This window comes from Scaptodrosophila lebanonensis, unplaced genomic scaffold, assembly GCF_003285725.1.
Source record: "Scaptodrosophila lebanonensis strain 11010-0011.00,11010-0021.00 unplaced genomic scaffold, SlebRS2 tig00000024-arrow-pilon, whole genome shotgun sequence".
NCBI lineage: Eukaryota > Metazoa > Arthropoda > Insecta > Diptera > Drosophilidae > Scaptodrosophila > Scaptodrosophila lebanonensis.
Window position 1 is genome coordinate 10,264,275 of NW_022060538.1, and position 14,130 is coordinate 10,278,404.

At 35.6% G+C, this 14,130-nt stretch overlaps 1 protein-coding gene across 1 annotated transcript in view; it reads left to right on the plus strand.

Moving 5' to 3' along the window:
* Positions 1 to 14,130, plus strand: part of LOC115621758 (tubulin beta chain) — a 46,939-nt gene that overhangs the window by 16,388 nt on the left and 16,421 nt on the right. Inside the window, exon 2 of the mRNA XM_030515492.1 lies at positions 12,425 to 12,659. Coding sequence (XP_030371352.1) covers positions 12,425 to 12,659 — 235 coding nt within the window. The remainder of the gene's footprint in view (positions 1 to 12,424; positions 12,660 to 14,130) is intronic.

Sequence of the window (14,130 nt, forward strand, 5' to 3'; positions counted from 1 at the left end):
CACCACGCCATGTGCTCATATAGTGTATGTGTGTCTGTATGTGTGTCTTTGTCTGCCGGTCCTTGTTTATTTATATAGCTATTGCCAAAGCATACTTCAAGGCATGAACTTCATATCGCATGGCATATAAATATTATTATTATTATTACACGCACTCGCTGGAGTTGCCTTTTAAGGGAACTTCGGGACAAGCTCATGTACATGCGGCTATAGGATAGTACATTATGTATACGTGTATTCATCTGAATGTTTAATATGTGTGCATACAACACACATATAGTACATACGTATAAATAAATATGATAAAGTGCAACTTGCGGTAATTTATATGCATGCAGACAGAGCATAAAACTTAAGTACTATTGTGGCATTCAAAATGATAGCACACATATACTCTCACAATACATATACACCCAGAGACACACACACTTGAATCTGTGGCTATTAGCAAATGTTATTGCTTACCCACTTGCAACGACTTGGGCACGCTCCAACACTTCAGGAGTAAATACATACAAATCGAGTTGCAGAGGCCCATGTTGTTGACTGCTTGCATAATAGTAACAAAAATTCAGAGTACCACACACATGCGCATTGCATAAAAACACTGCCACAAAAACTTTAGGTAGGCTATGCATTTTTGAGACTGTTAGTCCAGAAAGGGCATCGGGGCATAACAGAATAAACATTAAAATCATTTAATCATTTTTGTTTCGATACGTACTTGTTTATTTCAAGTTCAAGTATTTTAGGGCTGCAATAATGCTGTTCCATACTTTAATCTGTGTGTGATCTAAAAGCAAAATCTGTTGAATAATATTATTGCTAAAATAATTTGTATTCCTTTTTATTCATTTCTCCGACTTAATGGTGGGAATGTAATTTTCTCACCAGCTATTCTCCGATTTGCAGTCATATGTAGATAAATTGTGTGTCGATAAATCGGTGGAGGAATGTTTAAAAGCCCAACCGGATAGCTATCTCGAAGCCGTAATGGTCAGCGAGTCTCTGGGAGAGCTCGTTGGAAAAAAAAGTACAAAATGCATCATAACTGTAGCATAATATTCGAAAATTATTGTGCAGGCTGTAATCAGTTGTGCATCTGTTGAGAGCCGAAAAGTTCCCAGTTACTTTAGAATGTTTTAAATCCGAAACAATACGACCTTATGTTCGAAGATCACGAGGAACTCTTATACGTTTAGCTATGTTAATAAGTAGAAGTCTTCTAAGGTAGGGTGGTAAACGAAGGATGACAGCTAAGACCACGAAGAGCAAATAAAAGAAATTGTTTTTGGTGCTTCTGGTGCTATTTTATTGAGAACACCAATCACATGAAAAACCACTTCAATAACTGACAATACATTTCCGACCTATGATGTGCTCAGTTTTGAAAAAAATAAAAAATAAACAACACGTATTAGCTACCTTCCTGCAGATAAGAAATATTAAATTTCATGTATCGAATCATAATCACCTAGATGCCACAGAAAGATAAGCCAAAAGCGGGCCAATACTTCGCATGCCTGGCACATCTTTGATTCGAAATAGGCTCCTGAATTGGATCAATATAAGAAATAGCAGCCACTGCAACATTCGGCATTAATATGCAGAAGTATTTAAGAGCTATTAGAAAGTGTAAGAACATAGCTAAAATTTAATCACTTAATTCATTTAATCAGCTCGTGGGCGTGGTATTAAAAACAAGGAAGTCACAATTTGGATGGTTATCAGATTTTTATCTGCCAGATTGTTAAAAAATCAATTGGTAGGACTTCAAGCAACTAACGTTATTCAAATACTGATAAAATCAAATAAATTCAATATGAAATTAATTTGAAAACAAAAACCTATATTAAATTCTTCCTGTGCACTGGTATGTTGTGCAAACATAATAAATCCATACAAATAGATACTTGCTGTAGACTCAGAGGCCAGCGCAGACGACAACAAAACAACACCTGTGCACAAATGAGAGACAATGGCAGTGGGACCTTTGCTGACTTGCCATGTTGGTCATGTCGCATTTGGGCCCACCACCGCATTGTTGCCCCTGCCTAGCCAGAGACCAAACATTCATTCAACTGCCAACAGCCACAGACGTCGACGTCAACGGCAACGGCAACAGCAACGTCGATGTCAACGTTGACGCATTCTACACATTAGTTAAGTCAATAGCACGTCGACCATATACAATAAATATTTACATATCTAAATCGGCAATTATTGAAATCTCAATTGGAAATGTTTGTTAGTCACATGTGTGTGTGTGTGTGTGTGTGTTTATAAATGAAGCTATGCATACCGTTAGAAAAACCGAAACAACAACAGCAAAACATTGACAGCCATATAGAGTGGAACGACCATCAGCTGTTTAATAACCAAAACCAATTTATTTTTGCCAAACATTTGCTTATCAAACTCGTCTATGCACGGATTGTTTAAGAAGTTTATTCGTATGTGAAAATATAGATATGTAATTTTTCTGTAATGTAGCGCAACACCAGCTAAGAATTATAATCTACAGACACTTTAGTCCTTTTAATATCCTACATATATTATTTCAAATGAAGCTTAAACCTCTTCTAATATTCAGTCTAAGACTCTTTAAAGTACAACAGTAATAATAGAGTATGTAGTGGTTCAAAGGTTTCATTAAGAAATCAAAAGTGTTCAATTAAACAAAAGTTCTAAGGGAAATTTTTTATTTTTTTCACAACCTTTACAAATTAAGAATAGTTTTGCAGCCTCCAATCCCTTTTACTGATTGAAAGAATTGCAAAAGGATGTACTTCAATGCCAAGGCAAATTGGTATTGTAAGCTTCTTTTGAGACAGTATTTTTTTGAAAGTACCAAAATATATTTTATTCACAATCCGCTGTAACTAGTTCGCCATAATCCGGAAAAAATCTTGAAAGGAATATCTTTGATTAGATTTCTTTATAAAGAAAAGCTGAACACTGCTGGCGCGACAAATCTATTTGAAGTGGCTCTTTTAATATTCACTCCTATTTATATATAAATTTGAAGATCTAGTAATATTTATACAAGTTCTATTTCTGTTCTACATTCGCTTCTAATGCATTATCCATGTCCGTATTGTCCAAACTGTACGAGCAGCCAACGCTGTGGCATAATGAAACAAGCCTTTGGTTTAGATATTGCATGAGTTATAGTCATTTTAATTATAAGCTATTTGATGTTGCACTTAGACTGTATTTATGTGCATACACACACACACACACATACATATATAGCTCATGCCCGCTCATGCCCATTGACCATGAACAAAGCCACATGCTCAATACTAATGAACAAATATTTGCCCAATTGCTAAACGTTTGGGAAAGCAAACTTTATTAAATTACAGAAAATACGTTAAGCAGACAATTTTAAATTAAAGTAGCAATTAAAGGATATGGTGATATACCATACAGGTATAACATAAATATGTCATAAATAAAATATTTTTTTTAAAGGAGAAAAGTCGAACAACGCTTAATGTGCTGATAATGACAATTAGTGGCCACATTTAAATTGATGCACTTGACGATAAATAAAATGGCAAATGCAGCCAGTTGCCAATCCACATGTGCAAGTGTATGTCTACGAGCTGTGTGTGTGTGTGTTTGTGTGTGCGAAAAAGGGTAATTTACGGGGCGTTTAAAAAAGACAAACGCGTGCACCAAATTGAATTTTTCTGCTGAACTCTTCAGCTACTGCTGCCGAAATCACACAAACTCATGTTTTGTGCATACAAGTATACATGAATGGAAATTTAAGCAACCACACAAGCATATATGTATGTGTGTGTATGCACTTGTCTGTGTATAAGTGCCAGCTTTTCAGAGCTGCTCAACAGCTACCGCTCATGTGATGTGGTCACGATAACAAGTGCCAGCCTGTTAAGTTCATTTTTATTTTAATTTTGTATATTTAATAATATTATTTAATATTATTATTTAATATTTCAAATTTGAAGCACCTACGATTGAAAAATCTCTACTATAATTGTAAAACGTACTTGGTCTGTTCATTTATATTAATAATCCCATGAGACAAGCTAAAATACACTTTAAATATTTTTTGAAAACTTTGTTTCATTTTGAAAATGAATAAAGTTTTGCGGGCTAATTAAATCAATCTTAATTATATACAAGTACAAGTATATGCTTTTTCGTCTACTACAAAACTTAGTTACAATTATTTTTTGAACAGGCATGTATAATAAAGTACACAATTTAATAGAAAATTAACTCCAAAATATTTTATTTATTTTATTTTTATTATACCTAAACAATCGTAGCTTATAGTAAGCCGATCAAAATGATTTCAAAAGTATTTTGGTGGTATTTTGAATATTAAGTCGAAAACGTCCGCTCGATTGTGCTCTATATTTGCGACTGAGTTACAAGTCACAGTCGCGGTGTGGGCCAGCTCTGGCTCATTTGCGTATATAGAGTTATAAATTACAGCGGCATTTTAAATTGCTTCATTACCTTGCACGCATAATTACGCTCGATGCCGAGAAGTGTACAATGGTCGAGCATTTTATTGCACTAAGCACGTGTCACGCATTTACGCTGAACATTGATGACTTGCCTTGCCTCCTGGCGCCTGTTGCCTGTTGCCTCGCCCCGACTCGCCCAGCCTTGTGTCTTTAGGATGGCGCCTTCGCTGGCTTTTAGTGTTATTACAAATATGGATTTTTATTTGAATTGGGTCGCACGGAATGAGCTTCGCAGGCTTCATGTGCGCGCCGTTAAGCGTAGTTTGGGGCACAATTTGTTTGCGCATAAAAATTGCATTTTTGAGCAGTCGCATACAAACAGCAGCTGAACTGGAAACTCAACGCAATGTATTGCCTCTTCTCTACACACTCTCTGTGTCTCCTCTTTTTTTTGTGTTACATATAAAAATGGTTTATGGCCAGAAGCTGCAAAGTGTCATCGATAGCGACCATCATGGGCAGCCGTTAAGTTTCAACATTTTTGGCGTTTTTTGTTGTTGTTGGCTTTTTTTATAATCATTTTATTTCGGCTTATGCGTTGCCACAGCTCATTAGGCTAATGGACGCGCGGGCCACACGCATGCACCTACCACTCGTTCGCTGCATTTGCCAAAAATTTGGATTGTGCCGAATTTGGCCAAAAATTGAAATAAATTAACTTAGCCTCGGACTGGGAATCGACTATACTGTACTCGTATTTTAAGCTCGAACAAATCGGGCAGCTTTATTTCACATTTGTAGTGGGAAAATGCGTTTGCAATCCTGTTTATTATTTCATAATTAGTTTAACGCCGCGACCAAATTCAATTGCATTTCAATTTTTCGGCCGCACATTGTCATGCCTAGCACATTCGCCTGTCGACAAGATGTCCGAATGCGGCCAATAAAGTGCTCACAATCGGACAGTCGGCCATGCTGGCCATGACTCTGCACATTTTTCACTCATTGTTATTATTGTTGTTGCTGTTGTTGTTGTTATCGTTTGTTAAAATAACTCAGTAATTACAAATCCATACGTGGTTTGTATTTTTAATGATTTTTACGCTTAATGCCTACGTTGCGTGCTGAATATTAATTAGAAATGCACTTTTTTTCCACCCTTTTTGTACTTCTCTTTTGTAGCTACATATCTTTTACGATAAATGCTGAATTGTATTTTTTATAGATTAACAATATTTATTTTAATTGAATTTTAATACCTATTTGATTTCATATGCGCCCTGCTTAGTGGATCGAAAACATAATTTCAACGTTATTTTCATTTTTTTTTTTTTTTTAATTTTCTGTTCTTAATTATGTGTCGGTTATTTAATAGTCATAATTTACTGGTTTTGCAGTACATGGTGCAATTTTCTCTCTCGTCACTTATATAAATATTGAAATATTTCAAGGTAGGTTAAGTTGACATAATACAGATATAAATAAATTAGTTTTAGGGATCATTTATTCCCTAATATACGCTACAGAAGTAAAGGTAATCAATCCGAAAACTTTGAAAAATTATACACGAAATCAAGAAAAAATTATTCTTCAATTAATCCCAAAAGGAGGTCTTGTAACTTTGAAAGAAGCAATTATGTAACATCAATGATTGGCTTCAAACGTTTTTTTTTCTGCACATGAGTGTGAATTGGAATTGCTCCGATGGACTTGGAACTTCGCTTATAATATATACATATGTTTATGTATATAATTAAATAATCAATACTGCAAGTTTCTAACATTAACACAATGTAGCGAAAAATTAATAAAATTAATTAAATGAATTTAAAGGACAACAACTTTAATCAGAAACTTATCCTATAAATCGAATCCACGTTAGATATTAAAAAACGGTGCCGAAACATCATTAACACAGTTTATTATCTATTTGTTTTTAAATTGAAAAAGGAAAACTAAAGCTAAAAAATTTTGTTCCGTAAAATATTATCAAGTGCATTAAATTTCAACTCACATACTGTATATTGTATTTATAAATCAAAACATCATCATCATTCCTTAAAACAATCTTGACAATTATTTATTATTTATTACCCATTGTTATTGTTTACGGGTATTATTTATGCACTTCAGCTAGCAGCTGCAGCATCAAATTCAATATTCAAACGCATTCCCCCGGGCCACCTCCTTGCCATAGCCATACAGTCACGCTCTGCAGCATCCGGTGCGACATTCACTTCCGTTGCTTTGCGCAGAGCGAATCCTTTTTGCCTTCACAAACTATTCTTTTGCAAAAGTGGAAACAATGCGAAGCTACAGAGAGCGTTTATTTCTTTTAGACGCAATTAATTTATGCGCGTTTTTTTATACTTCTCTATGTGTGTGTGTGTATGCGTGTGTGTGTTTGTATGCGTGTCCGTGTTTGTGTGTGAGACGCACTTGGCTTTTGCCTTAGCTTTTGCCTGCTTTGGGAATTTTAATTTTAAGAAAGCTTGAGCGCAACATAAAAAAGTGGGCGACGTAATACCGCCTGGAAAATGGCGCCGCTTCGGTCAAGATGCGAGTTTTCGCTATGCTCTTTGTTTACTTTTAATTTGATCGCAATTTTTTGCAGGTCTGGCAGCTAAGACTTTTTTTTCAAACATGCCGCTGCACCTTGGCTTGAAAACTAACATTAATGCTATGCTGCTGGCTATATGTTCTAACGGATCAATTAATTCACAATCTCTATGTAATTTAACATAAATTTAAATTTCCTATTAGTACGTGATGTTGTAATAATAATAGACCTACAACTTGCAAGCTGTTTGTTTATTTTGTTATGTAATATTGTTTTAAGCAATATTACGTTATTTACGACCTATCAGCTCCTTTTATAAATAGACTTTTGAGCTTCTGAGATTTCTTTGGTCCGACTAAAAATACAAATATTTTATGATTATTATATTATTATAAAATGATATAAAATAAAAGCTAGAAATATAGAAATTATTTAGCACTGAAATAACGTCTTAAATTGTATTTTAATATCTTTTGCCCCACTGTGTGCTGTCGCACACAATTTTGTAATTAAGCAACTTGACCGCAGCCCAAAGTTTTGCACTTTTTCGCCAGGGCATTAGCAAATTTACGCAAATGAAGGCAACGTAATTGTTTTTGTGTGGCAGTCTTCCCAGTCAAGGGTGCATAACATGTTTGGGGATAAGGATGTGGCTGTGCCTGTAGCCTTAGCTGTTGATTGCTATCTATCGGAGCCCTCTTCATACCCACTTCAAAGTATCAAATGTTGGCGTGCTCTTGTCAAATGCAAAAGACGCTATCAAAATGTCAAAACTGTCGAGCCAATTGGCCCGAAAAGCTACATTTTTTATGCTTTGTTTTCGTTCAGCAGCCGCAAAAACTAAACGCTAAAACTTTTCATAAATAAATTATGCCGGAAAATGTTTTTCCCTTTTTTCTTGTTGTTTCTTGTTTCTTTTTTTCTTTGTCGATGCTGATGGTTGCCGGCAAACGCCAAAAACACAGCGTATGATTGCCTTGAGAGCGACTGCCACTCAAACTGTAAAAACAAGAGCACCAACAAAGAGAAACGAAAAGAGTCAAAAGAAAAACGCTTATCTGCAATTGGCTTAATAAAATATACGAAACATATTTAAATTTCCCCAAAGGCAACAAGTGCCAAGACGCAGTAAGGGTAGAGCAGAAAGCGACTCTACTCAACTCAGTTCAAATGGAGTGAAGTCAAGCTGTGTCCTGTCTGTTAGCCTTTCTTAATATCATACACACAGCAACGATAAAAGGATATGTCAATTTTGGTAAGCGGACAGATAGAAAAAAACACATCTCAGATGCCATTTTAGAGATACTTTACCGAGACAGTAGCAATGTCCTGATATAGTTTTATTTTTTATTTTTATTTAAATATGGCTAATCTAATACTACCTTAGTATCCGTAGCTTGGAGAAATGTTTAAATATGTTCGACTTTTTAGATATCAATCTTCGGTCGAAACATTTATCAATTATTTTTAAAAATTTATTTAGATAATTCGTTTTCTCGTTCGTATTCTAAAATCATTAAAATCTGGCGGTTTTAATTATTAAACAATTAAACACAATTTTTATTGGAAAAACACTTCCTTTGCACAAAAAATATTACACATATGTATTAATTGATGAGCCAAAGAAAAACACATTTTAGAAATTCTTTACAACTAGAATTCCTTATAGGTTGAGCAGAGTGTTTTTATTTAAAACTGTCCCTCGTGAACAATCATTAAATTGGTTAAATAAACTTGACAATTAATTTATTTCATTTATGATGAGGTTGTAGTATCCGGCTAGTCCCAGGGGAGGTCCAGAGGATGGGTCCTGAACAGCCTCCTGGTCCGTATTTGAATAGTTGATACCGCATAACGGATATTGTAAGAGTTACAGCGCATTTCATAGCCATTGCAATAGGACCACAGATTTCGTCCCTGTTGTTGTTTGAGTAGATTGTTTAGTTTGGCGTTGTTTGCTTATGCGGGTGGCAGTCAAATACAAACACAAATAGCAATGGCGCACAGAATGTATGTAGAAATTCATACTCGTATGCAAATCAAAGTTATTGTCAAGCCAAAATTGTCTACCGATGCGTACAATTGAGTGTCATATTTCGAGTTTGTTATGCATACAGCAGCGGCACACACTCACACGCACTCGCACTTCCACTGCCAATGCCATTGAGACAACGGCAACATGTGCGGGCCAACTTTTGCCAAAACGACAGAACTCAAGGCATGCCAAAGTTTTGGCTAGCCTTTTCTTGCTTTACTGGATCTCTTTTCTTTATTCTTTTTCTTTTTTTTTTGTTGCTCTTCTTACTTTGCTGCACACACACACACACAACTTGTTATCATTGTTGCGTGTCTAAAAGCCAATAGAGAATGAAAACTTTTCCAGCAAGTGTACAACAACATAAACATTTATGCACGCGGACAAATGCTGCGCGCTGTCAGGATTAACATAGCAACAACAACTACAAACAAGTTGGAATAAAAAAGTGTAGCATACACACAGGGGCAGGCACAAAATCGCATGCATATGAGCGTTCGAGCTCGTGTGTGTGCAATCAACCGTTATCAAATTTTAAGCGTCATGCAAAAACTTTTAAAACTTCTACCTTTGCCCTTTTTACGAACCATCAGCGCTTTACAAGGCTTTTTAAGTATTTATGGACGCTGTGCGGCGGCCAGGCCGAGGGTCGAAGCGGTGTAGGGGCAGGACACGCTCTTTGCTGTCATAACTGCACGGCCAAATGAATATAAATAAATGCTTCATATGCGTGCATATGGGTATATGCGATAAAGTGCTGGCATAAACGCATGCTTTATGCATAATTTAAAACATTTTTACGCGCAACTCTTGCTTCCCTGCCAGACAACGCACAAGACATAAGCAACACTCAAATGGGCCTTGACGATTGCCAAGTAACTTATATTGGCATAGTGGTAGGAACAGCAGCAGCAGCAGCAGCTCAATCAAGAAATGACAGTTGCCAGCTACATTATTAAATATGCACGTCAAAGTGGACACGCACTAAACGTGTGAATGCGCTTAATGTTTACGGTTTACTCATTCGTATAGTATGGTGGGCATAATAGTTGGTTAGATCACTCAGATACTTAGCAAAAATAGATATAGGTACATATTTAGCTATTGGGCGATGTATAACTATTGTTTTATTATTCTCTCTCTGCAAATAAGTTTTGGTCTAGCAGCTTCCCTTGATGTGAAAATGTGGGCTTAGATAAATGTATTTTATTTAATTGAATACAAGTGCAATATTCACGACCGACCTCAGACCTCCATCTAACTTTTTGGTGCATAAATTACGACTACAAAGCTACAACTAATGCTAACACCGATAACATTTCTGTCAATGTCCTGTACGGTTAAATTCTCACCTCTTTCCTATCTCACATCTATGCTAAATTACTTCGCAAAAGTATTCGGCTTAAATGACTATTCAGATAGTCTATAGTTTTTATGTCTGCAGGTTGCTGATATCCTCACACACAGGGAAATCTATGTTGATTAACTCTGTTAAGATAAAGAAACTTAAATAAATATATTTATAATATTAATTTCGATAAAATTGCTTAATAACACACAGCTGCATTAAATTTGTTCACTCTCTGCTTGGTAAGCTTAAATGGTACTTGGCTTTAGCTGAAATGGGAGCTATTTTTGTATTCATTTTTTATACAATCTTGGCTAAGATCATGTTAACACTTCAATGAACAAAAAACAAAGCTACTTTTCCATACCATGTCATCATACAAGACGGTGAAGCCTAATTATTATTTCTACATAAATATACATTATTCTCATGCGTAACTCGCTGTAACACCCTACAGATAATACAAGCCCAAAACTCTCGACCACAGAATATTTATACACAATACAAGCAATGTGTACAAAATAAATTAATTCATGCCCGCTGGTGCTTTGCGATACCTTTAAGTCCATTAAAAATCATTTTGATCAATGTGCGCGCACATATTGCGATTTTCTCACAATTAGCATTTTTTCTGCCCACTCTCTCACACAGACATACAGACACAGCCCAAAACAGCCCAAATACAGGGCAACTGGGCTACAATACAAATACCAAACAAAAAGGGAGGGAAAGAAATAACCAAAGCATTGAAGCATTTTTCAAAAAATTTTAAATTCATATACGCAACAAACGTGAAATGTTTCGCGAAGCGTACGCTCCAATAAAAAACGAATGCAAGAAAAATACGTGCAAATAAATATGAGCGAAAGGGGAGGGTGAAAGCGGTGGGAAATCCCTGAAACATTGGCCGTCCCAGCGAAAAAGAATGAAATAAAAATATGGAAACACCTAAAAGGATTCAATTATTCCCGCTCGTTACACAACAAAAAATAACACCATGCGCCAAGGAAAAATAAAGGAGAAAGAAGGACACAATGCCTCAGAGTTGATTATAGTCGACAATGCCATACCCTGCTCTTAGTTTAACTCAAAAAGATTAACGAAATTGATTCGAACAAATATATCGTCAGCTGGTTGCTAATTACAACGATTCCTTTCAAACAATAGGTGCCAATACATCGTTCATATATCTTCTTCAACCTTAAAGATTGGCATTTCAGTCAAGTATTTAACATATTTAACATATTGAACAACAAAATGAACAAAATTTCCCAAATATTGCAGTTGTTCTTTAAACGAAAAATGCTTACGTTAATGGAAACCTTTTGATTTTTGGAAATAATTCTTTGGTACTTCACCCCATGTGCCTTGTTTGTGGTCAGCTTTAGGGCATAAAAATGGCGTTGCCAAAAAAAGCAGTACGCGCATAAAAGTATGCAACAAAAATCGCTTACGGCATATAAAGTACTCTGAGCATATGCACGCGCATAAATCGAGTATGGGTAGATAGGGATGGCTGTGGCAACAGCACCAACGGCTACGGCAATAAAAGCAAGCGGCATGTAAAAAGCACACCCACATTTATATGCATTGATTGCCAAAGCAATGCAAAACAAACAGAGGCTCACACATACTCGTACATGCAAGCAAACGGCCACATGCAGGTGGCCATTGTACCGCATTCGTGTCACAGGCGAGTTGAAGCATTGATTGAAAAATAATATTTTAGCATGCCAATTGCAACTACAAAAAATATCATCTACATACTACATACACACGCATACAGCAATGGTTGATAGCTGGCAGCGAAATTTTACAAATTTCATTGCATACAAGCAGGCGCGCTTGTCATAAAATAGCACGCATACGTCATGTGTGGCAAGAATGTGTGTAAGTGCGTGTCTGTGCACATGCATACGTAAATATACTTATTGCGACTGCAATATGCAAATTATTGAAATTTTAAAAACCCAACACTGATGCGTAATTGTTGCAAGAAAAAAATAAATTCATTTGTCTCTCTTTTTTTTCAGTTCTGGGAAATTATCTCCGATGAGCATGGCATCGATCCCAATGGTTATTACCATGGCGAATCGCATTTGCAACACGATCGCATCGATGTATACTACAATGAGGCCAGTAGCGGCAGATATGTGCCACGTGCTGTCCTCATCGATCTAGAGCCTGGTACCATGGACTCAGTGCGTCAATCACCCATGGGCCAACTATTTAGACCTGATAATTTTGTTTTCGGTCAATCGGGCGCTGGTAAGCTAATTACTTATAATTAGTATTATTATTTATTATTATTTTATTCTATTTATTCAGACCCATTGGCTTTTTATTTGAACAATCAAAAGCTGATAACTTAACAATAACATTTAATTTGTAAAACTATTAGGTATATTATGTATGTTATTTTAAGAATTTTTCTCCCTTGGCATATTTCCATATAACGTTTAGCAGATATATAGAGCCTACTAGTGCTATTATTCTAAAACTCTTCATTTTTTTATCACTACTTTTTTTGAGTGTCTTCTGTAGAAATGTTCTGTACCAATTTATGATGGCCACCTCGACTGAGTGATTTTTCTTTGCCCATTTTAAAATCACTTTCATAGCAGATGACTTGTCAAAATACTACGCTTTTTAGTAATACTCTTTTTTATAGTTTTGTAGTTGATGCTACTTTTTACAACTTTTTAATCAATAATACAATACTGGAGAACCGACAACTAGTTCACAAAAACGAGAAAATACTTTTAGTTTAGGATATTAGGCTTAGCACTTCCTAATCCTATATATTTTGAATAGATGTATTCCATGTATTGTAAATCTCAATGAATTTTTAATGTTTAGGCATTCATAAGACACTTGTTCCCAATCAAAGTTTCTTTAATTTTCAATTTTTTTAATAAATAAAAGTACACACGATTCACACTTTTCACATTTTCCATGAAACCTATACCAATCAACCGACTAAGGATAATACTATTTTTTTCATGTGTTGAATTAAAAGCTTGGATATTTTTTTGATTATTTAAAATAAGACTTTTTTGTTAATGTAAACGGTTGCGGGCCTTTGGCCTAAAGCAATTATTTGTGAACTAATGTCTCAAGAATATATAATATATATTATTAAAAGAGTATTGCCAAAATGAATTTCGTAAAAGTAAATCTATTAGACAATTTTTTGAGTCTTCAATATTTAAGCGCCAGCACTCGTTAAACCCATAATACAATCAAAAACCTTTGCTTAGTAGTATATTATTTTCAATTCAACACAAATATACAAACCACTCACGTTTTAGTTCAAGTACTTGCACATACTCATACTTGTATATCTCACGAGTTTAGTGAACAGAAAAATTTAAAATCTCTTAGTCTGTGTTTCTTTCGCATTTCGGACATGTTGGTGCATGTTCTAGTTAAGCCAAGAGCACATTTTGAGCCTTGGGACTGGCATTGGTTTTAGTTCCATGTCATGACATGAGCGTGTCGCCATTTTCCATTATTTTTTGTGTTGCTGAATTTTGTGTGCTGCTGTCGCTGCCCCATGGTGTTTTCACTTGTCGTTGCTTTTAGGCAGACGAGTCGTTGTTGCAGCTGCAGCGCAATGACAATGTTGCAGGAACAGCGACAATCAAAGCAGCACAACAACGACAACAACAACAGCAGCAGCAGCAATAACAAGCAAAGCTGTTGGCTGTTGTCATTGCTTTGATAAGTACAAACAAGA